The sequence below is a fragment of the Chiloscyllium plagiosum genome, unplaced genomic scaffold (genome assembly GCF_037043375.1).
Source record: "Chiloscyllium plagiosum isolate Xiang-an unplaced genomic scaffold, Cpla_swu_hap1 HiC_scaffold_35, whole genome shotgun sequence".
In the NCBI taxonomy this organism is placed as follows: Eukaryota; Metazoa; Chordata; class Chondrichthyes; order Orectolobiformes; family Hemiscylliidae; genus Chiloscyllium; species Chiloscyllium plagiosum.
The window spans coordinates 17,245,331-17,272,915 of NW_028270173.1; the positions used below are offsets into that span (position 1 = coordinate 17,245,331).

Here is a 27,585-nt window from a genome sequence, read left to right on the forward strand (position 1 = left end):
TGTTCCCTCTGTACGAGAGGTAATCTCCCTGAAATTGGTTTTGCTTTCTTCGTCTGAGGGGTTGGCAGAGTTAGATGTCAACCTGATAGTTCTACCAAGTCTTGTGTAAGCCTTGCTGCTGAGTTAAGGGTAGCAATGATTGTTCTCTCAAATATTTCATGGGAGGGGCATTACTGGCAAGGTCGGCATTTGTAAACCACCTCTACTTGCCCTTGAAGGTGGCAATCATCTGCCTTCTGGAACCACAGCAGATTATATGGTGTAAGTGTTAGAGCAGGACTTATAGGATTTTAACTGTGAGGGAATGGTAATGCATTTTTGAGCCAAGATGGTGCATGGCTTGTAAGGAAACTTGCAGATGGTGCTATCCCCACATATCTGCTGCCCTTCACGTAGGTAGAGGCCACACATTTGGAAGGTGCTGTGAAAGGAACATAGGTCAGTTGCTAAAGTGCACCTTGTACATGGTACATGCTGCTGCTGGTGTGTGGCATTGGGGAAGGGACTGAATGTTGGTGGATAGATGTTGTCCTGGATGGTGTTGAAGCATCCTGAGTGTTGCTAGAACTGCACTCATTCAGGCAAGTTATAGAGTCACATAAGACAGAAAGTCCAACCAGACTCATAATCCCAAATTAAACAAGTCCCACCTGCCCCCTACGCTTGGCCCATATCCCTCCAATCATTTCTTGTTCATGTATAGTACTTACCGTAATGTCTTTTAAACATTATAACTACCACTACCACATCCACCACTTCCTCTGGAAGTTCATTCCACGTACCCTATGCCACCTCTCTAAGAGTGAGCTGCACACCACAACTCTTTGCCAATTGATCCACCAATGTGTCTGCTTCATTTATTGCATTTTGAACATAGCTGTTGTATCTGCTTCCATCCTGCCTTCAGGTCACACTTTGCAGGTCATCTTATCGCAGTGTGTAAAATAACATTTGAGCTCATCGCTGCTCTGGTTCACTCTGGCAGTACATGCTGCTGCTCTCAATTCTGTGCTGTGTAATTGCTTTTAAAGTGATACTTTCATGTGATGTGGATGTCACTGGAAAAGCCAGCACTTGTGCCCATCCTGAGTTGCCCTTGAACTGAGTGGCTTGTCAAACCACTTCAGTTGGAGGGGGGAGGGGCTTAAGAATCAAACACGTTGCTATGGGTCTGGAGTTTCATGAAGTCCAGACCTGATAAGAGTAGAAATCAGCCTTTAATAAAGGATATTACTGACCCAGGTAGCTTTTATAACAATCAATGATAAATTAGTTTTTTTGTTAAAATAGCACTTACATTCCACCAGCTGCAGTGGTCAGGTTTTCAACCTGCATTAGCCTGGGGTCCTCTGGATTTCTTAGCCAGTGGCGTTACCACCCAGCCACCACAATGCTCGGTATTCACCTTCTTATCCTCCCTCTCCCCTTCTTGGTTTCAGGCCGCGAGTTCTTTGTTGGGATCTCCAAGTGGACCAATCACAAAGGAGCGGAGTATGTGGCGGAAGCATTCAAGGTGAGTTAGATTGTGGTCTAATGCTCTCTGTTGTTGCAGGGAGATGGTCCATTGTCAAGAGCAGGCATGTGAATGTGAAGTGAACAGTCCAGTTCTACTGTAATGAGTTTTTCTTGAAGATAACATGCAAATGTGGGGCGAGGAGCTTAAATTGGGCTTGAAGCCTGGAAATAGTGCACACCCCAGGTTAAACATTGAGATATTTGTGGGTTTAGTGGAAAAGTGGCGTAAAAAGTGAATTTTCAGCTTGCTATTCAGATGTAAAGCTGACTGTATCCACCAAACTCCCATTACATAAAAATTAGCCTGTTTTAATGATTAAATGTCGGTTTTTCAAAAAATCGATTCTGTTGACAAGTAGTGAATTGTTACGATATAGAAGGAGGCCCATTCAGCCCATCATGTCTGTACTAGCTCTGTGAGCATTTTTGGCTTATCTACAATCTCCTGCCTGTTCCCTGTAAACCTGTACTTTTGTTTCGATTTAGAGGTTTAGAGTTCTAGAATAACACGGCACGGAAACAGACCCTTCTATCTAAATCGTCCATGCCAACCAGATATCCTAAATTAATCCAGTGCCATTTGTCAGCATGTGGTCCATATCTCTCTCTTCTCACGTACCCATCCAGATAGCTTTTCATAGAATCCATAAAGTGTGGAAACCGGCCATTCAGCCACACTGACTCTCTGGACTCAGCCCCCTAGCCTGTTCCTGTAACCCTACATTTCTCATGGCTAATCCACCTAACTTCCAGGTCCCTGGACACTATGGGAACTTGAGCATGGTCCATCCACTTAATCTACATATTTCTGAACTGTGGGAGGAAACCAGAGCACCCAGAGGAAACCCACACAGACAGTTGCCTGAGGCTGGAATTGAACCCAGCTGTAAGGCGGCAGTGCTAACATAATGAGCCAGGTTGCTGCTCCAAACTTTAGATATTGTGACTGTACTAGCCTCCACCACTTCCTCTGGCAGCTGATTCCATACACACATGACCCGCTATGAGAAAAAGTTGCTCCTTTGGTCTCTTTTAAAATCTTTCCCCTCTCACCTTAAACTTATGCCCCCTTAGTTTTAGACTTCCCTATCCAGGGAAAAAGGCTTTGGCTATTCACGTTATCCATGCCCCTCATGATGTTATAAACCTCCATAATGTCACCTCTCAGCCTCTGACGCTCCAGGGAAAACAATCACAGCCTATTCAGCCTCTCCCTATAGCTCAAGCCTTCTAACCCTGGCAACATCCTTATAAATCTTTTCTGAATCCTTTCAAGTTTCACAACATCCTTCTGAGAGCGGAGGGACCAGAATTGAACATAGTATTCCAAAAGTGGCCGAACCAATCTCTTATATAGCTGCAACATGACCTCCCAAACTCCATCCTCAAAACACTGACCAATAAAAGCGTAAATAATCATCCATTGCCCTCTTGAATCTGCTTCCACCACACTTCCAGGCAGTGTACCTTCCAGAACTAAGCCACTACTATTTGTTAAAATATGTTTTTCTCGCATCTTGTTTGCTTCTTTTGCAAAACGCTCTAAAACCGTGACCTCTGGTTCTCGATCTTTTTACGAGTGGAAACCATTCATTCTTATCTATTCTATCCAGATCCTTGTGAGTTTGAAATCTTCTGTCAGATCCCCTCTCATCCTTCTCCTCTCCAGAGAAAACCATCCCAAATTAGAATCATAAAGTCATAGAGTTTTACATTAGGATTAATTCTTGCCTTTTCAAGAGAAGATTAATAATGTTAGACTCACTGGCCAAGTAGTTCCCTAGTTTATCTCTACCACCTTTCTTGAATAATGGTTCCAAGTTAACTGTCCTCTAGTCCTCTGGCACCTCTCCCGTATCCAGGGAGGATTTGAAAATTAATGTCAGGGTCCTTGCAATCTCCTCCCTTGCCTCCCAAAGCAGTCTCAGCTGCATCTCATCTGCGCCTGGGGACTTCTCCAATTTTAAACTTATTAAATCTGATAATACCTCCTCCCTTGTAATATTGTTCAGATATATCACAGTCCTCTTCCCTGATATCTACACTAACAGGTTTCTTTATTGTGAATATGAATGTAAAGTACCATTTTAAATCTCACTATGCCTTCTTGCTCCATCCACTTGCCAGTTGAGTCCCTAATATACCCCACTCTTTCACCAGTCATCTTCCTGTCACTAATATGCTTGTAAAATGGGAGCTGTTGTGGTGCAGTGGCAATGTCCCTACTGCTGGGCTAGAAGGTTGATGTCCCTCCTGGTCCAGAAGTTGCTTTAAAATGCTCCAGGTTTCCTTTTATTTTACCCGCTAATCCTTTTCACACCCCATCTTTGCTTTCCTAGTTTTCTTTATTAAGTAAACCCCCCTTCAATTTGCATACACCTCTGGGGCATCTGGTGTTCTGAGGTATCATAAGCTTCCCTTCATATCCTTATCCAATCCTGTACAACCCAAAACATTCAAGATTGTTTGGAATTTTTGGTCCAACTCTTCACCTTTTACGGGAACATGCTGGACTCCCACTGCACTGATGTGAATTTTTCTCCGCCCCAGTCCACTTTCACCAGATCCTGTCTTATTGTCTTACTGGCTCCCTGCAAACCCATTTCAAACTTGTTATATCTGACCCCGTCTTTGTCCTTTCCCGTGACCACTTGGTCATTATGGTCGTGTTATGGTCTTTATGGCCAAAATGTTCTATGGATGCTTCTACCATTTTCCTGCCTTCTCCCATTTTCCACATTACCAACATGCCTCATCCCTGGAACCACTGCAATAAACCTCTTCTGTACTTTTTCTCCATCCTTTCCAAAGTGTGAAGCCTGGGAATATAGACAGTACTCCAGTCCATGTTTAAACAATGTTCAGTAGGTTTTACATAACTTTCAACTCTTGTACTCTGCTCCCATATTAATGAAGCCCAGAATACTGTGTGCATAATTGACTGCTATCTCCATCTGTCCTTCCACCTTTAATGACCTAAACATGTACATAGTCAGCTCCCTCTGCTCCTGCACACTCAAGAGAATATTCCCCTTTATTTTGCATAGCTCCCCCTGGTGATTTAATACCTGGGAAGTTTTATTATTGACCTCCGCCTCCGTGTCCAGAGAGGAAGTAGGTTTTAGGAGCTGGGCTGATTGTTATGGATGCATCTCTTGTTTGGAGAAGGTAGGTCTGTAACAATGGATTGTTCCTTCTTTTCTGTCTAGGATTTTACGGTGTCCATTGTGCACATTCCTGAGCCCCATCATTTGAAGAGTTTCTGCAGCATGGGTGGACCCAGCACCATTATCATAGGGAACAGTGAAGTTGCTCAAAAGGCCATCAAGGTAAGGTGCTCCTCTTTATGCACAACTGCTGGATTCTCCAAATATCTAATTTGGGCCTCCCGTTTTCCCCAGTTAGCTCCGCTTGTCTGAGATTCTCTTGATCCAATATGACCGGGCTCTAGATGGAGTAGACAGGAAGAGATTCTTCCCTTAAAGACTGGTCAATGCCAGGAATTTAAGAGGATCAGGCAGCATGGTGGCTCAGTGGTTAGCACTGTTGCCTCACAGTGCCAGGGACCTGAGTTCGATTCCAACCTCGAGTGACTGTTAAATTTCCTCTGGTTTCCTCCTACAATCCAAAGATTTACAGCTTAGATGGATTAGCCATGCTAAATTGCCTATAGGGTTCAAGGATGTGTACGTTAGGTGCATTAGTCAGGGGAGATGCAGAGTAACAGGTTAGGACAATGGGTCTGGGTGGCATACTTTTTGGAGGGTCAGTATGGACTTGTTAGGCCAGGTGGCCCTGTTTCCACACTGTAGGGATCCTTTTTTCAAAAAAGTAATATAATTAGACAGGATATGTGGAAAAATCATTTCACTTCGGAGTCTGAACGTCACTGCTTGGTTTGGTGGCACAGACAGAAGCAGGAATACACATGCTGTGGCTTGCAAGGCTTCAGTCCAGATACTGAGAGATGAGATGGTGGCTAGTTTTGTTTTTGGCCATAAAATGGGCCACATGACCTCTTCCTGTGCTGTAACATTTTTCTGGTTTTGTATCTTGGCCAAGCCATACATCATCTCCCCCTTCTCCTGTGCTTTTACAGTAAGACTCACTGGATAATGTTCAGGATTGGGACTTTATCCCAGAATAGGGCTGGATGTGGTTAACTTGGGAAGACAGTGGAGTAGTGGCGATATCACTGAAATAGCGCTCCTGTGGCCCAAGTTAGTGGTCTTTTGGACACAGGTTCAAATCCAGCAGCTGTTGGAATTCAAAGTCAGTTAATATAACCAACAAGTTAATATAAAACTAGCAGCAGTAATGTTGATCATTGTCAGCTGTTGTAAAGAGCCATGTGATACACGAATACTCTTGAGGGAATAACAAGATGGTTATGGTAGGGAATTTTAACTTTCCAAACAGAGACTGGGACAACATGGCAACAGACCTTTGGTCCAACTCGTCCAGGCCAACCAGATATCCCAACCCAATCTAGTCTCACCTGCCAGCACCTGGCCCATATCCCTCCAAACCCTTCCTATTCATATACCCATCCAGATGGTTTTTAAGCATCTGGATGCTTAAATATACTCCTGCTACCTATATATTCTTCTATTAGTGAAGGTACAAAACTTGACCTACTCTTGGGAAATAAGGGAGGGCAGGTGACTGAGGTGTCAGTGGGGGAGCACTTTGGGGCCAGTGGCCATAATTCTATTAGTTTTTAAAATAGTGATGGAAAAGGATAGACCAGATCTCAAAGTTGAAGTTCTAAATTGGAGAGGGGTCAATTTTGATGGTATTAGGCAAGAGCTCTCAAAAGCTGACTGGGGGCAGATGTTCGCAGGTAAAGGGACAGCTGGAAAATGGGAAGCCATCAGAAATGTGATAACAAGAATCCAGAGACAGTATATTCCTTTTAGGGTGAAAGGAAATGCTGGGAGGTACAGGGAATGTTGGCTGTCTAAAGAAATTGAGGGTTTGGTTCAGAAAAATAAGGAAGCATATGTCAGGTATAGACAAGATAGATCGAGTGAATCCTTAGAAGAGTATAAAGGCAGTAGTAGTATACTTAAGAGAGAGATCAAAAGGGCAAAAAGGGGGCATGAGATAGCTTTGGCAAATAGAATTAATGAGAATCCAAAGGGTTTTTACAAATACATTAAAGACAAAAAGGTAACAAGGGAGAGAATAAGGTCCCTCAAAGAACAGCAAGGCGGCCTTTGTGTGGAGCCGCAGGAGATGGGGGAGATACTAAACGAGTATCTTGCATCTGTATTTTACTATGGAAAAGGACTAGGAAGATGTAGAATGTAGAGAAATAGATGGTGACATCTTGGAAAATGTCCATATTACAGAGAAGGAAGTTCTGGATGTCCTGAAATGCATAAAAGTGGATAAATCGCCAGGACCTGATCAGGTGTACCCTAGATGTGGGAAGCTAGGGAAGTGATTGCTGGGCCTCTGGCTGAGATATTTGTATCATTGATAGTCACAGGTGAGATGCCGGAAGACTGGAGGTTGGCTAACGTGGTGCCACTGTTTAAGAAGGGTGGTAAGAACAAGCCAGGGAACTATAGACCAGTGAACCTGACATCAGTGGTGGGCAAGTTGTTGGAGGGAATCCTGAGGGTCAGGATGTACATGTATTTGGAAAGGCAAGGACTGATGGATAGTCAGCATGGCTTTGTGTGGGAAATCATGCCTCACAAACTTGATTGAGTTTTTTTGAAGAAGTAACAAAGAGAATTGATGAGGGCAGATCGGTAGACATTATCTATATGGACTTCAGTAAGGCGTTCAACAAGGTTCCACCATGGTTAGCAAGGTTAGATCTCATGGAATACAGGGAGAACTAGCCATTTGGATACAGAGCTGGCTGAAAGGTAGAAGACAGAGGGTGGTGGTAGAGGGTTGTTTTTTCAGACTGGAGGCCTGTGACCAGTGACCAGTGGAGTGCCACAAGGATTGGTGCTGGGTCCACTACTTTTCATCAATGGATGTGAGCATAAGAAGTATAGTTAGTAAGTTTGCAGATGACACCAAAATTGGAGATGTAGTGGATATTGAAGAAGATTACCTCAGATTACAATGGGATCTTGATCAGATGGGCCAATGGGCTGAGGAGTGGCAGATGCATTTAATTTCGATAAATGCGAGGTGCCGCATTTTAGGAAAGCAAATCTTAGCAGGACTTATACACTTAATGGTTAGGTCCTTGAGAGTGTTGCTGAACAAAGAGACCTTGGAGTTCAGGTTCATAGCTCCCTTGAAAGTGGAGTCGCAGGTAGATAGGATAGTGAAGAAGGCATTTAGTATGCTTTCCTTTCTTGGATAGAGCATTAAGTACAGGAGTTGGGAGGTTATGTTGCAGCTGTACAGGACATTGATTTGGCCACTTTTGGAATATTGCAAGCAATTCTGATCTCCTTCCTATCGGAAAGATGTTGTGAAACTTGAAAGCATTCAGAAACTATTTACAAGGATGTTTCCAGGTTTGGAGGATTTGAGCTATAGGGAGAAGTTGAATAGGTTGGGGCTGTTTTCCCTGGAGTGTCAGATGCCGAGGGATGACCTTAGAGAGGTTTATAAAATCATGAGGGGCATTGATAGGGTAAATAGAAAAGAGGGTCTTTTTCCTGGGGTGGGGAGTCTAGAACTAGAGGGTAGCGGTTTAGGGCGAGAGGGGAAAGATATAAGAGAGACCTAAGGGGCAACTTTTTTCATGCAGAGGGTAGTACGTGTGTGGAATGGGCTGCCAGAGGAAGTGGTGGAGGCTAATATAATTGCAACATTTAAAAGGCATTTGGATGGGTATATCAGTAGGAAGGGTTTGGAGGGTTATGGGCCGGATGCTGGCTGGTGGGACAAGGTTGGGTTGGGATATCTTGTTGGCATGGACGAGTTGGACCGAAGGGTCTGTTTCCATGCTGTACATCTCTATGACTCTGTGAGTCTAAGTAAATCTGCCATCCTTACCTGCTCTGGCCTACACATGCCAGAATTTTATCTATGCTCTGAAATGGCCCAACAAGCCACTCGGTTCAAGGGTAATTATGATTGACAACAAATGCTGGCCTAGCCACACATCCCATGGAAGAATAAAGGAAAACAAAACCATTGTTTGCAGCCTTCATATGGGAGCCATTGGTACACTATGTCCATGCTGGCTCTTTGAAAGAGTAATTCATGCAGTCCCACTCCGTGCCTTTTCACCGTGGCTCTGACAATGTTATCTCTTCCAGATACTTATTCAGTTCCCTTCTGAAAGCTCAGCTGAATCTGCGTCCACCTCAGTCACTGCAATGTATTCCTGATCATGATGAGTGACTGCATTAAAACGTTTTTCCTGGCACCAACACTGTTGGTCCTTCCAGTGAGCTGGAGGTGCAGTTCCTGTGACTAGCTGTATCAAATACCAGTCAGTGTTTGTGACAGTGTAGAGGGAAGCTTCATTCTGTATTTAACTTGTACTGTACCTGTCCTGGGAGTGTTTGGGCGAGGACAGCATAGATGAATCTTAATCTTCAGTTTAAAAGAGCAGAGAGAGCTTTACTTTGTATCAAATCCGTGCTGTGTCTGTCGTGGGAGTGCTTGATAGGGACAGTATAGACAGAGCTTTACACTGTATCAAACCCTGTACTGTCCTGTTCTGGGAGTGTTTGCTGGGGACAGTACAGAGGAGCTTTACTCTGTATCTAACCCCATGCTGACCCTGTTCTGGGAATGTTTCATGGGGACAGTACAGAGGAAGCTGTAGTTTCAGTTTAAAAGAGAAGAATGAGTTTTAATTTCTGTTTAAAAGGGTAGAGGGAACTTTACTATACTGTGACCCTGTCAAACTCTCCCTGGCACTGAACAGGTTAGATACAGAACGGAGCTTCCTTTACAAAGACCCAGGTGCAGAATGGGCACAGCCTGGGCGAATCGCTTTGTATCTGTGTGTGTGTGGAGGTCATTGAGAGTGTCGCTATCACGGTACTCAGTGCGAGGTGTGTGGTTACTGACACAGGCCTGTGGTTTTCAGAACATGTGCCCTAATGCTCGCTGTTTTCCTCTTTCTGCCCTCAGGCGATGGAGCAGCTAACGGACTATCAGTACGACAAACTTAGCGTACCAGATGACGCTGCTGCCAATTGCATCTATGCACGCGTTGGCAACAAGTGCAATGCCTTGGTCCACCGGACAGCGGATGAGTTTCCGGAAAGTTCCAAGGTCTATTTTTCCGTGTCTTGTTTTATTGGGTCACAGCCCAGAGCTGTGAGTTTAACTCCAGTGGGGACGTGCCTTTGATTGGGGGGGGGGAGGGAGGAGGAGGGAGTGTTCTGGCAGGAGGGGATCCTTCAGTGTTAAAATCTAAAACGTTCAAACAGTTGGAAATGAGCAGCTTTTGATTCCATTAGGAGGCCCTTTAAAAACAGGTCAGTTGCCAGTTCCCATTTACCATTAAATTGTTCATATTTACACCAGCTCCTGAGTCCAATGTCAGCCCCTGGTGGGAGGAGAGCAGTACTGCAAGGAAAGGGATGGGGGCCCCTATTTCAGGGGGGAGAAAGTAGCCTAGTTTAACATTGCTTAACAATGCCTCTGCTTCAAGCTTACCTTTAAAGAGCTCTAGCCACTATTCTTCTGGGTCTGGTGACGTGAGGGACGGGCTGTGCATATTCTGGAAACTGTTAATTTTATGCTGAAAAAGAACTTCACTACATTCTGTGACTGAGGCGGCATTGAATTAGCACCACAGCTGCAACGTGTCTGCACATTGGTTTAATACTTCACAGATGTTTGAAAGCAGTGCGGAAACATGGTGCAGACACGTCAGTTGTTTCTCTCCCTCTCTCACTGCTTTGCTTTCACCCTTTCCCCACCTCACCCAACCCGTCTGTCTCTGTGTTTCTGTCTCCCTCCCTTCCTCTGTCTGCAAAACATAGAAAAACTAATAAGTGACACATACTGGTCCAATTTGTCGCCTGTAGTTCAAAATAGAGCTCCAGCATGTTCATTTCCCAGTATTACATTTTTTTTCCATTGTTTTCATATATGACCACCCCCACACTCTCTTTTCTTTCTCCACCTCTCTCTCTATCTCTTCATGTACCACTTTCTCTCCTCTCTCTCTTTCTCTGTCCCTGGTATGTACTCTGTGTTCCACTTACTCTCTCCCTTTTTATGTGTGTTTTTCTTTTTCTCTCTCTCCCTCTCTTTCCCCCCTCCCCCTGCACTTTGCCTGTGTTCCTCTTTTGCTTATGCTCTCTCTCTGTCTCCAACCCCACCCTAGTTTTTCTCTCTCTCTCTAATTTACCCTCTTTTTCACTCCCTCTCTCTGTCCCTGTCACACTCTCTCTCTGCCCCTTCTCTGTAATTGTGTTTTCCTCTCTTTCTCCTGCTGTATTTTGATTTGAACTCTTTCTGAAGAGGCCATGTAGTGAAAGGATTGATTGTATCTGACTCAATGAAGCATCCCCACTGCCACCGCCCACCCAGTTACCTCGGTGCTTTAACTCCTCCTTGCCTTGTGAAATTTATTACAATATATGATCTATTGAGTTTACTCTGCACTCAGAGTCTCCTTTCACTTCCCACCCTGATTCATGTGTTAGTGAAAGTGCCCGGGACCAGCTGATGTCTTACATTTATCCTGATGCCATTTAAAGTACCAGATAGGTAAATCAAACAGCTGCTTTTCTTTTTTTTTTAAAAGAAAAGGGCCCATGGGAGCACTTTTAATTGCTAAGTGACAGTTGTGTGAGTAAATTATAGACCTGAGAATTGCCTACGCATAGAAGGAGCATGTGCTGACATTACTGCCAGGCCTGTGGAATCATTGCCCTGCTGCTGAGGACCGTCGCTAAGGAAACGGGGCCCAATCTAACCCCGGTGACCATTTTGTTTTTTAGAGTCATACAGCACAGAAACAGACCCTATGGTCCCACTTGTCCGTGCCAAACAAATATCTTAAACTGACCTGGTCAGCATTTGGCCTCGAAACCCTTCCTATTCATATGCCCAACCAGATGTCTTTTTTTTTGTTGATGTGTGAATGGACTAAGCAACCTTGGTTTGTCCTTGAGACTCTGAACTACTGGGGTATGTGATCAGATTTTTAAAGGTTTTTTTTGCTTCTCTCACCCGCCCTGGCCTGATTTTGATGGTTGGATCGATCTACATTGAGCTTGGTTTTGTTTTAAAACACACAAAAGCAAGTTGGCTGTCATTTTGCCCTTGGCTCTATAGTATGAGCAGCGATGAATGGGAACTGAGGGTATGCGTGTAAAAGATGCTGGCAGCTTTAGTTACTTTTTAAGGAGCCTTTGTCTTAAGGGCAGAGGTGAACACAGCAGAAAAAGCTCAGCGCCGTGGATTTGAACATTCCTGGGTTTTCTTGTGCAGCAGTATTAACCCTGGCCCAGATTACTTAATGGTCAATCTATTCGGAATAGTAACAGGCTAAAGGCAAGAAGTCAAAGAGTTTGGGGTGGGGGAAGAGACTTGATAAGATGTACTCAAAGGCAAAGATTTCTCATCGTGCAAGTAAGGATGAATTACCCCAGAGGTCATTGAATTTAAATAATTCTGAAAAAGAATGAAAGGGGAAACTAGTAGAAATTTCTTCAGAGAGCAGTCCCTCTCTTAGAGTAGTCCTCCAGGATCCAAGATGACTTGCTTTCCCTTGAGTTCGATTGGTTAGAATCATGGGGTCGAGAGCACAGAAGGAGGTATCCCTGGTGGTGTGAGGCAGCAATGCTAACCACTGAGCCACCCCAATACATAATTGGAGATATATATTTGAACATGGTTGAATCATATGGTTAGGAATGGGAAAGTGTATTGGGTGTGTGAAAGCTAGCATGGGAGATTAAATTGAATAGGGTTCTTGCAAGAAGCAAGCACAGTTGGGCTGAGTTGAATGGTCTTCATTGCTACCACATTCTTTGAAAGTATAGAGAGCAAATGCTTTCAGCCTCAGTCCCAAAGCATAATTCACTGTAAAATACTATCAGGAAATGCAGCAGCCAATTCATGCAAAATAGGATTCCCAACTGCAATAGGTAAATAGCTGGATCCATGTTTGTTAAATTTATTGATGTTGATTGAGGGAAAATACGGGGTGGTAGGGTGAACCCCCGTTCTTCAAGATAGTACTGAAAGTTTTCTGCTGATTTGGCAGATAAGGCCTTTCTGCCAAGCCTCATCCAAAAGGCAGTTCCTCTGACAGTGCAGCATTCCCTCAGAATGCCGCTGGCCGTATCATAAATTCATAGAGTTATACAACACAGAAACAGACCCTTTGGTCCAACTCATCCATGATGATCAGATATCCTAAATTAATCTAGTCCCATTTGCAATATTTGCTCCATATCTCTCTAACCCAGAGGTGGGGAACCTTTTCATGTTGGAAGACCACGTTATGTTAGTTGTAATCTAATAAGGCCGCATCCAAAAAACTTCAATTATATATTCTTCAAAATTCACATTATTTTGTAAAAATCTAACTACTATGTACTAACTAAATTTAAAAAAAATGTTAATTCTAAAGTTAACTAACCTTTTAATGACTTTGTTGTGACTGCTTTTTGTAGGAAAGCATTTGAATATTTGGTTGCAGCATGGAGGTCTGCAGTTTTAGCTGATCCTCTAGATGGGTATCTGTCATTTGTGACCTTAAGGGCGTCTTGAATTTGGTTAAGTAGGAGAATATAGATTCGCAGCAATAAGTGGTGGAAAAGTGGCACCAGTCAGGCGGGGAAGATAGCGTACATTCTAGAGTTGCATTATAACTAAACCATGCGCATAGCAGATGTCGAAATAGCCCTTATGACTTACCAATTTTTTAATTGTAGCGGTCAGTCTGTGAGGATTATTTCGTTGAATTTTCTTTTACTCTCTGGTATTCTAAATACATTCATTTTAAGATTAAAATAAAAATAATAAAAGGATGAAAAAAACATATTAATAAAAAATAAAAGATTTATTCTGCAAAACTTGGATTCATTCAAAAGGCCACACACAATGGCCTAGGCGGCCGTAGGTTCCCACCCCTGCTCTAAACCCTACCTATTCATCTACACATCCAGATGCCTTTTAAATGCTGTAATTGTACCAGCTCCAACACCTCCTCTGGCAGCTCATTCCATAAACGCACCACCATTTGTGTGAAAATGTTGTCCCTTTGCCCTCTAGTTTTGGAGTCCTTACCCTGGGAAAAAGACCTTGGCTATTCACTCTATCCATGCCCTTCATGATTTTATAAACCTCTATATTTGACACTTTGGTCTTGATTAGATTAGATTAGATTAGATTAGAGTGTGGAAACAGGCCCTTTGGCCCAACAAGTCCACACCGACCCGCCGAAGCGAAACCCACCCATACCCCTACATTTACCCCTTACCTAACACTACGGGCAATTTAGCATGACCCTGCACATCTTTGGATGGTGGGAGGAAACCGGAGCACCCGGAGGAAACCCACGCAGACACTGGGACAACGTACAAACTCCACACAGTCAGTCGCCTGAGGCGGGAATTGAACCCGGGTCTCTGGCGCTGTGAGGCAGCAGTGCTAACCACTGTGCCACCGTGCCGCCCAGGTATGGCTTGAGCCGTGAGACTTGAGCCCACAAATTTCTGATGTTGACGTGTGTATATGATCTCTGCAATACTAACACTTCCTGTCAGGAGGCTGAGCGTTTGGTCGGTCTGAGTGAGGAACGTGTGCCAGGAATGTCCTTTAGCTCTGGGCTGTTGAGCAGGGAGCTGAGTCTCCTGCTTCTCTGCTGAATGCTGTCTTCTGCTTTATTGTACCTCATGTGGCATATGGGTGGGGAGTTCTTTCACTCATCGGGGCTCCATGCTTTATCGAATCTGACTGTCAGACATTTGTAAAATGGGACTCCCTTCCCCTCCAGGCATCATCAGAACAAATTTGAAATATTTGTAATAGTTATTGAATGGACTTGAATGGGTTGTCTTTCTATTTTCAACTGTGAGGAAGGAACCACAAGGAATGTAAACTTCAGCTTATCCAAACCTCTGTTGCCTGGAATGTAACTCTGACCAAGTCCTGTTCACCCACCATTCCTAGGCCTCTAACCTATTTAAGCTCCTTGTCCAGCATCACTTGCATTTTTAAAGTTCTCACCTTTGATTACTTACCCGGTCTTGCTTCTCTGTATCACTGTAAAATCCTCCAGCCCTATTACCCACCAAAATCTCTGTGCTCCTCCAATTCTGACCTCTTTACATCTGACTTCCTACTCTCCACCATTTATGGCCTTCAACTGCAGAGGCATTAAATTGTGAGATTCCCTCCATTCTTCCAATCTCTCATTTCATCATCATATTTTAAAGCCTGCATGTCTTACTACATTTTTAGAATCTTTTTACATAGAATCCCTACAGTGTGGAAATAGGCCCTTTGGCCCAACGAGGCCACACTGACCTTCTGAACAGCATCCCACCCAGACCTATCCCCCTACCCTCTCATGGCTAATGCACCTAACCTAAATATCCCTGGACATTATGAGCAATTTAGCATGGCCAATCTACCTAAACTGAACATCTGTGGGAGGAAACTGGAGCACCCAGTGGGAACCCACACAGCCACGGGAGAACTCCACACAGATAGTCACCCGAGGATGGAATCAAACCCTGGTCCCTGGCGCTATGAGGCAGCAGTGCTGGCCACTGAGCCATTGTGCTGCCTTGACATCTCATTACTTAGAAGTGCCTAGTACGGGAATACCAGCAGTACCTGCAAGTTGCTCTCCAAGCCATACCTGCACTTATATCACTGTTCTTCCATTGTCACCGAGTCAAAATTCAAGAATTCCCTCCCTGCCAGTTCTGTGGGTGTTCCTGCACCAGTCTAAACACATGGGGGTTCAAAAATATAACTCACTACCACCTTTTCTCACCTTTTCTGAGCAGAATTGGATATGGTCAGTAAATAATGACGTTACCCACATACAGAGGGTGAGTTAAAGAGCTCAGTGTCAAAATTTACACATTGCTTCTGTGGTGTATTCTTTGGACATTCTGAGTAATCTAAAAGGTGCTTAAAGAATGCTGAGGGGAATTAGTTTGTCAGGGAGTTCTGCTCTTGCAAATGGGCATTACATTTCTGTTTTTGATAATAAAGATTTTTTTTTCCTCCCATCTTTATTTCCAGGCCTTCAAGAAGCTTCCAGACTACACATTGATTCCAGCGTCCTGCACGGAAGTGGCTAAACTGGGAGCATCCCTGAGCTCCTGTTCCATTTTAATCAATAAGAAGTTTGAATATTAGAGTCAATTTGGGAGGGTGTGTGGTGTGAGGGAGGGGGAGTTGTGGGGCAATGGAAGGGGAGTGGTGCTTAATCCACAACTGCCTTAAATTCCATGGCGGAATACAATAGAAACGACTCTGAATCGACGGATATGCGAGGGATGTACTGGAATTTTTGGATCAGGGACAACCCGCCTCAACTCAATCCCAGAAGTGAGGTGGAATTCTTCCATGGGGCTAGAGACCGAGTCCTCATCTTCAATGTAAACAGGGCTCGACATGCAGAGCAAAGCTGTTGTTGATGACGGTGGGTCTACCCACGCCACCTAGGGGTGAAACATCTGTATTAATGTAGCTCTAATCTGAGGAGCATTTTCTTGCCTCCGGGTCCAACCCAGTGCCTCAAATAGGGATTAATCACCCTCGCAGAACAATTCCTGAAACCCTGCCTTCCTTCCGCGATTGGATTTCCTCGAGTGTGCTTTTCCAGGGTTGTTCGATTACTGACGAATCTTTACTTTGAGAGGTGTTTGACTCTCATCCTGTGCAACACATCCTCGACCAGACTTCCATCTTGTCTATTCCACCCCCTTCTCTCCCACCCTAGTTTTCTCTCAACTGTTTGTTTCTCCGAGAACAAAGTAGCCATCGGGTCTGCCTTTTTCTTTAAAAAAATGTTATTCATTTTCTCGCCTGCAACTGACTGGGCGAAATCTGAAATAAATATGTGAGGAGGAAGAGGCAAAATGTCAAATTCCTCAAACTAGGAGTCATCCCCAACCCAGCTGTGGTCAAACCCACTCTGACTTAATCCAGTATCGAAATAAACTGAGGAATGCTTTACAGTATCGTCCTCTACTGTTCTAGAACATTACTGAGAAACACAAGACAGCCTTCCTTAAAAAAAAGTATTAATCGTTCACCAGATGGTTAATATAATTGATGCAACAAAAAAAAAGTACATAACTGGGGATTGTCACCTTACGTCAATTTGTGCCTTTGGAATTTTTAAAAGATTTTCTCAAAACCAGAGCTAAGAGGAAGATCTCGAGCTTAGTTCCTGTAGGGAGCACCTTTGCTGATCAGTTGTGTGTTTTTATGCACCTCATTATTTGAACACCGATTTATTTTAACCGGGATGGATCCATTGCTAAAGGTATCTTGATCCGTCCGCATCTATAACAAGATGAGGGGCAAGAGAGATTTACGCTTCCAGTGGGGAGAAGCAAATCGCTTTTTAAACAGCGTTGCAAATTTTTTGCCCCTATTGAGTATTTACCTTCAAATGGGCGCGCAAATAATGGGGCAGTTCCGGGAACAGACAATGCCTGCTTTACACTCGGTTGCCAGTTTGAAAACTACCATTACCCCGCGCACAAAGAGGGCTTCAATTTGGCTTTAAAAAGGACTTTTTAAAGGGAAAAAAAAGTCCACTTCTGCCTGCCATTTTTGTCTTGTGCAACAACAGCACCGCCTAGAGTTCAAAAATAATATTATAGAGGCACACTTTCACTTACCTTGCTCCTCTTGGGTTCCTAAAACAAACGGGGAGTTTTTTTTTGTTTTAATTGCCGACAAAGTAATTAAAATCCGAGGAGAGTTCCTTTTGATAGGATTAATGCGGACAAACAGCGCATGTCGTAATGCTGCAGAATGAGGTAAAACCATAATCTGGACAACACCTAATTGAAAATATCCTTCTCTTCACTTTTAAATACGGATTTTTAAATTACGTGCTGAGAAATTGAACTTTATAAATGGAGCCATTTCCTTTTGTTTTTGCAAAGAAAATAGTTGCAGCCACAGTTCTACAGAACTTCCGCCATGTTGTGTATCAGACCCCCAAGGAAGGGACTCTCTGGGAACTTCACTTTCGTGCCGCAACCTTGAGTGGCCATTTTCTTGGGCAGTCAGGTCAAAGCCGGTGCATATTGAATGCCTGGCAGTTTTACAGGGAGCCACACACTTGGTGTTTCCTGCAAGTTGAGCTTGAGTGGAAACCATGGCTCATCTATGGTTCCCCAATCCTTAATAATAATGAGTCAATTTAGCCAATTGCAGAGCTCCCAACACCTGTCCTGGTTTAAGCTGCATACCCATTGAGATTTAGAGAGAGTGTGTGTCTCCCCTCTTCAATCCACTCGCCTTTCTCCAGCCAAGGTCTGTGCACTACCTGTAGTTTAGTGAATAGCACTCCAATATATCAATTTAGTTTATCCAGACCTCTGACTTTCATGCAGTCTAATCCACTTCCAGTGTGTTACCTCCTCTCGCCCCGGATTGGGAGTGGAAAAAGAGTCAGATCATTTGGTGCTTTTTTTCTGATGCCTGAAATTCAGCTTTTGTACGGTGTCTCCTTTGTAAGCAACTCTTCTGATTTAGTAAAAATGAGAATCTGCCTCAAATGTGCAGTGTGTATTGAATATTATTGCCTCCTTCCTTTCGTTTAGCTTTGTGTGTTTGGCAAAACTAATTTTAACACTTGAGCCTTACTCCCCTGGGGTAACTTACCTTCACTCCATATGCTACATATTTCAGTTGTGATATTTTTATTGTCTCTGAGCCTCACCAGCTTCTTGCAGAGAGAGCTCCAGGTTTTCATGCATTGGTATGGAGACCTTTATTGAGATCTATTTCCAGAATATCTTGGCACTATCGAAGGCTTTAGATTATGCCCCCTAGTTTTAGACTCTGATCATCAGAGAAAAAGAAAATTCAGATTATCAAATTTCTTGCATCCAAAATGCATGTCTTCCCAGTTTTCAAGGAGCTGCAAGCCTTGTCTACCCAAATTGTAGTTACAATTATCCTACAAACCTTTATGGAAACTTCTTCAAACCCAGTAAAACCTTAATGATGTCCGATGCATTCCAGAACTGACAGCAGTACTCCAGTTGTGGCCTATAACTTTATCATAAGGTCTGCCTTTATTTGGTCCAGTTCTATTATTAAATTGAGTAGCAAAGAGAGTACTGATATTAGTTCACCATGTACAAGTCTTTATTAGTCTATGTTCACTCCATCTGATTTGTTGGTATACACCCAAGTGATCAGTCAATCAGTCCTTTGTGACTGTTAATATATGAATTAGGAACAGGAATAGGCCAGTTGGCTGCTCAGGACTAGTCTGCCATCCATTTAGAGTTTGGCTGATTTCAACTCCACTTTCCTGTCAATACAGGGTACCCTCCGATTCCTGCCTAATGAGGAAGTTTAAAAATATTTAATCACCTTCACAATACACTGGGGAAGTATCCACAGACTCTCAACCATCACAAAAGGAAAATATCCTCAGCAATATCTTGAGTGGGAGCTTTCTTACGTAACATTGTGTTGTCTTATTCTAATTTTTTGTTTTATGATTAATCATCCTTTCAGTATCCACTATGTCCAGCCTCTAAGGATTTTGTATCTTTCAATAAGATTGCCTCTTGTTCTTCTCACCTCCAGTGGAAACAGACCAAAACTGTAAAGTATGTCTCCATGAGATAAATGCCTTATTGTGGGTATCAGTAGGGAATCTTTCATGAACTGCTTATAACACATTAATTTTCCTTTTAAAATATAGAATTCAAGACTTCCAATTGCAAACTTACAAAAGATGGCAAGGTACTAGGGTAATGATTTTCAAATTTGCCTATTAAATTAATGACACTAAAATTTCCAATTTGAAGGCAAGAGAGTGTTGCAAGAATGGGATAAATGCATATGTAATATCCTTACCAATTTAGTTTGATATCCTGAGGTGAAAACACAGTTCACCAAAATGTTTTTCCTTTCAGTCTTGTTATTTTCTTCATTACCTTTTTGTTTAAAATTTATGGTAAATCTAGGAAGTTCTTTTGTTTGAATTAGTTTTCAGTTTTCTTGTCTCCCTGTTAACTTTATCTTTGTTCTGGAATGAAAATCTGTTCCTGCCCGAACGTCAGAGAATCACTCTATTAATGTTTCAAAAACGCCAGAAGAAAGCTGGCTGTTTGAAATTCACAAAAGGCAATTTTCCTCAAGTATCTTGTCTATGCCTTTGTAAATTCTTGTTCAGATGTTCAGTAGTGTGCAGAAGAAGGAGAAAGTGAGGACTGCAGATGCTGGAGATCAGAGCTGAAAATGTGTTGCTGGAAAAGCGCAGCAGGTCAGGCAGCATCCAAGGAGCCCCTCCCCCAAGTCTCTCCTCCCTACCTACCCCTCCCCCAAATCCCTCCTCCCTACCTTTTATCTTAGCCTGCTTCCTTCAACCACAAGGGATGAACTCAGATTTCTCCAGTTTCCTCATTTCCCCTCCCCCCCACCTTGTCTCAGTCAAATCCCTCGAACTCAGCACCGCCTTCCTAACCTGCAATCTTCTTCCTGACCTCTCCACCCCACCCCCACTCTGGCCTATCACCCTCACCTTGACCTCCTTCCACCTATTGCATTTCCAATGCCCCTCCCCCAAGTCCCTCCTCCCTACCTTTTATCTTAGCCTGCTGGACACACTTTCCTCATTCCTGAAGAAGGGCTCATGCCCGAAACGTCGATTCTCCTGCTCCTTGGATGCTGCCTGACCTGCTGCGCTTTTCCAGCAACACATTTTCAGCAGTGTGCAGAAGAAGCCTTAAGGTACATTTCTAAGAATTCACAAAGATGTGGACTACAGATTTGTGTGTAAGGATTCAACTTGCTGAAGAATTAAAGAAGTCTCATATAATTGCACTGTAGTCATGGATCACAAGTTAAATCTATAATCAAATTATTAGTCTGCCTGTCTGTCCTGAGAAGAAAGAATAACACTTCATGATTTAAATTACACTTCCTTGTCAATGATAGCAGAACCAATTAGAACTCTTTTCTTATGTTAATATTCCTTTTCCAAATCTAGTTACTTGTATCCACATCCTGATGAGTGCAAGACAATGTCTCCATTTAACAATGATTAAGAATTGGTTGGTAGTATATAACTTATTGAAATGCATAAAATTCTGAAGGGAATATGTCGAATGGATTGCAGTAAGATGTTTCCTCTTGTAAGAGACAATAGAACTAGAGGACACAATTTAAAAATAAATGAGATTTTATTTTTAAAACCGAGATTAGCAAAGTTTGTTTATTAAACAGCATTGGTAGTGCTTAGAATTCTCTTCCCAACAAAACACTCGAGGCTGGGATATAAAAACAATCAAGGCTGAGTTTGATAGATTTTTGATATGCAGGTGAATTAACCTTGTTGGGGGTAGATAGGAAATAATGGTTGTGATCACAGCTAGATCAGCTATGATTTTATTGAATATCAGAGCAGAGTCAGAGACTGAATGGCCTTCTCTTGCTTCTATGTTCCACTGTGCTGTTATTCGAGATTTAAGGCTTTAGACTCAAATCCTCAACCTACTGATTCCAACATGTGTGTTAGACACTGAGCAAAACAGTACAGCAACACAAATGCTAATTACTCTGGAAAAGCAATGGAAAGCTTATATTTATTTGAAAACTTGTATGATCACCACATGTCTCAAACTGTTTTAGAGCCAATCAAATCCTTTTGAAGTGTAATTACTACTTCATTGTATTACAATCAATTGTGGAAGGTATAGTGGTTGTAACAAAGACAGCTAGATGAATCTTTTAGAATATGACTCCCTGTTTGGGCCTGTTAACCTGGTCCAATTATGAAACTATCATCCATGTCGACCAGATATCCGAAATTAATATAGTCCCATTTGCCAGCATTTAGCCTATATCCCTCTAAATCATTCCTATTCATGTAGCCATTCAAATACCTTTTAAATGTTGTAATTGTACCAGCCTCCTCAACTTCCTCTGGTAGCTAGTTCCACACATGCACCACCCTCTGCATGAAAAGGTTGGCCCTTAGGTCTCTTTTAAATCTTTCCCCTCTCAACTTAAACCTATGCCATCTAGTTCTGGACTCCCCTACCCTAGGGAAAAGACTCTATCCATGCCCCTCATAATTGTATATACTTATAAGGTCACCCTTCAGCCTCCAATGCTCCAGGTAAAATAACACCAGCCTATTCAGCCTCTCCCTATAGGTCAAAACATCCAATCTTGGAAACATCTTTCAAAGGGTTCAGAAAATATTTTACAAGTTTCACAATATCCTTCCTATGGTAGTGAGACCAGAACTGCATGCATTATTCCAAAAGTAATCACAGTGCTGCACAGCTGCAACATGACCTCCCAATTCCCATTCTCAATGCACTGACCAATAAATGTAAGCATACCAAATGCCTTCACTATCCTGTCTATCTGTGACTCTACTCTCAAAGTTATCAAAATAAATTTCACTCCCAATGTTTACCATGACTCTATAAATGTTTCTGTCCTTCAAATATCTGTTCAAATCTCTTTTGAAGCAACTTTTATATTCCATTTCATGCATTGCATCCCATATTTCAATAATTCACATTAAAACAAACATCTCCTGTCACCTTTGCATCAATTTTAAACCTGTGTCTTCTAATTATTGACCTTTCTGCCACTAGAAATAGTTCCACCTTGTTCATTCTATGCACCACAAATCGAATCTACTCAACCTTTCTGGCTGTCAAGAGAACAACCACAGTTTCTTCAATGTCTCCATATAACGGAAGTCACTCATCCATGGCATCATTCTAAGAGCTCTCTTCTACATGGCATGGTGGCTCAGTGGTTAGCACTGCTGCCTCACAGCACCAGAGTCCCCGGTTCAATTCCAGCCTTGGGTCTCTGTCTGCATGGAGTTTGCACGTTCTCCCCATGTCTGAGTACTCTGGTTTATTCCCACAGTCCAAAGATGTGCAGGTCAGGTAAATTGGCCATGCCAAATTGTCCATAGTGTGAGGTGCGTTAGTCAGAGGGAAATAGGCCTGGGTGGGTTACTCTTTGGAGGGTTGGTGTGGACTTGTTAGGTTGAAGGGCCTGTTTCCACACTGTAGGAAATCTAATCTCTCCAAATTAAGATAATGGCTCAGCCAAAAGTAATATAGCAAGGAAGATTAATCATTGCTGAAGGGAGACAAGAAGTTGAACTTTTCATTATTAGAACCAGGAAACAAAAAACAAATTTGAAAAAAGAATGGTGCTGAGTTACACCAAAAAAAGTTTTAAAACATCAATTGAGTCAGCAGTGATATAGATTTCTACATGCCAGAGACTAAAACATAAATACTCAAGGCCCTGTTTTCTGTCGCTAAAGGAATTTGTATATACATTGACCCTTTTGCAAAACAAGGATCATTAAGACAGCCAAACTGCTGCAACACCATGGCAACAGTCTGGCCAATCAGAATCTACCTGCCTGTTGGATAATAAAGATAGATGGTCAATTGTTCTTGCCTATCTATATGTCAATTATCATGCGCACAAACAAATGGACAACCCTCTTTTCTCACACTGTTTCAAACAATGTTTCTTTTCTTCAAACTGATTCCTTGCATCTTAGTTCGGAAGAGTGCAAAACAAAGAGCTTCAACTCCTGGTCTCTTTTGAGCATTTTTTAAGTTCTGTACTACCAGGCATCTAGTTATGAAAAATTCATAATTGCTTTAAAATGCATGTAGAATACACAATTTTTTAAATAGATATTTGTAGCTCTTATAAACAGTTTGCATCAACTGCAAATGCATTGATTGCAATTGAGAATGACAAGAAATACTAGTTTTGTGACCTGATGACTCTTGACCTGGAAGTAGTACCAATCAGATAGATCAATATTGGAGATGACAAACAAGTCCTGCAGACAAAAGAGCATTGCAGCAGAAAGGAGACCACAGAGGCACATCAACAAGGAGCTGTGTGTAAAACAGTCAAAAATAGGACTGAAATCCAAAAGCAAGAGATCTAAATTTAGATCTACAGTGGAGATCTAAAATTTGACCATTCCATTGCTTTCTTTGGTTTTACCAAAGCCGACCAGATTGGGTTGTGATGTTTATTAAAGGTGATTCAGTAAACATTTCCCTGGGGGAAATATGCATTGTCAGGATTGATGTGAACCTACATTAGAGTGACAACTATCGTCAGGCGATTCTGATGGAGTGGAGCAACATCGCAGGTGACTCAAGGACGAAATCTGAATTGAGAAAAGTGCAAGATCCTGCATTCCGAAAATCAAGCTGAAAAGACCAATGTGGTACAAAGGCTAGTGGTCTCACAAGATAGTGTTTGTTGTAGCCCCAACTCCATGCGTAACTTGTAGTTTGCACTGGCTGTTATTTGCCAGTTAATTCATGCTTAACTTACATTTATTTTGACTGGTGTTAAAATAAGTGCTGCAAAAAGTTGGAGATTTCCACATTCATGGGCCTTCTAGTGGATCTCATGATTTTGGTTTAGGTTCCCTATATGGTTCAGAGCACAATTGCTTGTATTATACATAAACAGGCATATCAGGAGTTCTGGATTAGTGGTGCTGGAAGAGCACAGCAGTTCAGGCAGCATCCAAGGAGCAGTGAAATCGAGGTTTCGGGCAAAAGCCCTTCATCAGGAGTTCTGTTCACTCTGAGAGCTGGTTCTGCAGAAGCCGGACCAGTGTCAAATATTGTACACATTTAAATAAAGGGTGACTTTGTGATGGGATACCAGCGTCTCTGGAGTTATTTCAATGGCAATAAGAGAGGAAAAGAAAATGCTCCTGAAGCAATTGTTCACAACAGTCATCTTTGAGTTGGGGTAAGCATTTCTGGCATCATGCCATTTTTTGGGAAGCTTGACTCATTCAATCCTGCTGTCAAAAATTGGGCCCAGTTTGCGGAAAGAATGTTTTTTTTCCCAGGCAAATGACATTAGGGCATATGAAAAGCAACAAATAATTCTCTTGACAGCTTGTGGACCCACAGCTTTTTCAGTTATTAGGAACCTAACATTTCCTGAGACACCGGATACTACAACCTGTCAAGAGTTGACAGATTCAGTCAAGGAATATTATGACTCCCAAGCCTCCTCTCATTTACTCGGCAATTCGAGAGCTAGGGGAATCTGTGTCAGGGTTTTTGATGAAGTTATGATGACTGGCAGAGGTACATGACTTTGGTTGACCCTTCATGAAATTCTGAGAGATTGTGGGATGATTGATATAACCATGCAAAAGCTGCTAGCTACTCACTGAAGCCCAACTGGACTTCAAACAGGCACTACAACAGACTTTGGAGAAAGTGAGGACTGCAGATGCTGGTGATCAGAGTCAAGAGTGGGGTGCTGGAAAAACACAGCAGGTCAGGCAATATCTGAGGAGCAGGAGAATCAATATTTCAAGCAAGAGCCCCAGCAGGTCAGGCAGCATGCGAGGAGCAGGAGAATCGAGGTTTCAGGCAAGAGCCCTTCATGACTCTTGCCCGAAACATCAATTCTCCTGCTCCTTGGATGCTGCCTGACCTGCTGTGCTTTTCCAGCATCACACTCCTGACTATAACTGGCTTTGTGATTAAAAAATATTGCAACTGGAGCATATGAGTTACAGGGTATGCCAGGAGAAGTGGACACCCTTGCCAGGTGACTGAGCTTGGGGGATACCACTTGACTGAAGTTAGTTGCATAGCCTCACTCAGGACATATCATGAACATATGGATTGTAGGTCAGCCCACAGCAAAACCCCAAAACAAAGCCGAGCCTCAGCCAAATGGTTAACATCTTCTTCAGGATCCAGGCCAGAAAAACCAAAGAAAAACAATGGAACTGTCAAATTTTCCATGACTGCGGTAACCTTGCTTGTGAATTTCAGTCCTTTATTAGCTGTTTTACACAGAGCTCCTTATGCTTCTCTCTGTTCTCCTTTCTGCTGTAATGCTCTTTTGTGTGCAGGACTCCTTTGTCATCTACAACACTGACCTATCCGATTGGTACTACTTCCAGGCCAAGAGTCATCAGGTCACGTAACAACTATTATCTGTCATTCACAATTGCAATAAATGCATTTACAGTTGACGCAAACTGTTTATAAAAGCTACAAATATTCATTAAAAACAATTGTGGATTCCACATGTATTTTAAAGCAATTGCTAATTTTCCTTAAATAGATGCCTAGTAGGCCTGAAAGAGTGAAAGAGTGAAAGAGTCCCACTAGACCGAGATTGAGAACAATAACTCATATGCCAACATCCAGGAAAAGGCACACCCTGGAAAGCCCACCTATGTCTGGCTTGGAACAGTTAGGTTGTTTAGCAACATTCAAATCAGAACCAATCAAAATAAATACCTAGCTAAATGGTCACCCAGTTCTATTGGAGGTTGATGCCAACAGGGCTGTATCAGTGATTGCAAAACCAGTCTTTAACAAAATTCACTCTTGACTTCAGCCTTTAAGTTTATGTAAGACTGCGGCTAGACGAGAACCTATACAGGGGAACCTTTGTAGATTAAAGGTACGATTTCGGTTCCAGTCTCATATGAGAAGCATCTGGTTCAGTTACTACTAGTTGTAGTAAAAGGCTCAGACACAGGCCTGATGGGGCCAAATTGGTTGAGAGAGATCCATCTTGATTGGCCTAACGTCTTTTGAGTAGGATATAGCTGACCGTCTGAAGTCCTAATTAAAAACCTGTAAGTTTTTCAGGAAGGTCCAGAAACTATCACAGAAGCCAACGCCAACCTGCATTGGCCAGGAAGCAATTCCATGGTTTTGCAAGGACTATCCAGTGCCATTTGCCTTACGGCCAAAAATAGAGGCAGGAATCAGGAAACTGGAAAGTTAAAGAATCACCAAACCAGTAGAGTGTATGGAATGGACAGTATGGGTCATACTGATTGTAAAGCCTGGTAAAAACAAAGACTGCAGATGCTGGAAACCAGATTCTGGATTAGTGGTGCTGGAAGAGCACAGCAATTCAGGCAGCATCCGAGGACAGGCAAAATCAATTCAGGCAGTATCCGAGGACAGGCAAAATCAATTCAGGCAGCATCCGAGGACAGGCAAAATCAATTCAGGCAGCCTATAAAGCCTGACAGCTCAGTTCACCTCCGTGGGCGATTTTAAACAATTGGTAAACTGCTTCTTGCAGCTGGATAAATAACCAATCCCTTTCATCGAGGAATTATATGCAAAGTTGGTGGGGAGGGGACTGTCTTTCATAAAGTTAGACATGAGCCACGTGTACATGCAATTCCGGTAAATTGAGGATTCCCTGAAGTATGCTACAATTAAGACCTATAAGGGGTTGTATCAATATACGAGACTGCCATATGGGGTATCATCAGCCTATGCAATTTTTTTAGTGGACAATGGTGAACATTGTACAAGGTCTACCCCAGGTCACTATTTATCTCGATGATATGCTAATAACAGGGACAACCAATAAAGAGCACGTAGAGAACTTAGACATTTCTCCAAGGCAAGTGTACACCTGAGAAGAAACATGTTTGTTCCTGGCACCCCTAAATGACCTACTAGACTACAGACTGAACAAAACCATTTTACAACATTTGGAAGATGAAGTGAGGGTGGTCAAAAGTACTTAGGAGCTGAGGTCTTTTTTTCGATTGGTGAACTATTATGGAAAGTTCTTACGTACCATGGCCTCCATCTTGGCACCCTTACATATGCAACTGCAAAAGACTCAGCCTCGGACATTGCCTTGTAACCAAAATTTAACCTTCAGGGAAGTGAAGAAGCAGCTATTATTGTCTAAGTTTTGATCCCATGTGAGATCAGGAGCTGATGTGCGATTCCTCCACAAATGGTCTCGGTGTTGGCTTACAGTTGGCCCAATGGAGCGGAACCAGCATACAGACGAGTCAAGGACATCCACAAAAGACTAAAACACATAGTAGAGGGCTCACGCCACTCCATTCACTCCAACCAAGAATTCCTGAACATTATTAAAGACACCAAGATAGAAGAG

At 42.7% G+C, this 27,585-nt stretch overlaps 1 protein-coding gene across 1 annotated transcript in view; it reads left to right on the forward strand.

Annotated features, from left to right (window-relative positions):
• LOC122541415 (N(G),N(G)-dimethylarginine dimethylaminohydrolase 1-like) overlaps positions 1-18,179 on the forward strand; it is a 78,521-nt gene extending 60,342 nt beyond the window's left edge. Inside the window, exons 3-6 of the mRNA XM_043678173.2 lie at positions 1,440-1,513; positions 4,725-4,844; positions 9,583-9,726; positions 15,679-18,179. Of these exons, the coding sequence (XP_043534108.1) occupies positions 1,440-1,513; positions 4,725-4,844; positions 9,583-9,726; positions 15,679-15,795 (455 nt within the window). The 3' untranslated portion in view covers positions 15,796-18,179. The remainder of the gene's footprint in view (positions 1-1,439; positions 1,514-4,724; positions 4,845-9,582; positions 9,727-15,678) is intronic.
• Positions 18,180-27,585: the final 9,406 nt, after the last annotated feature.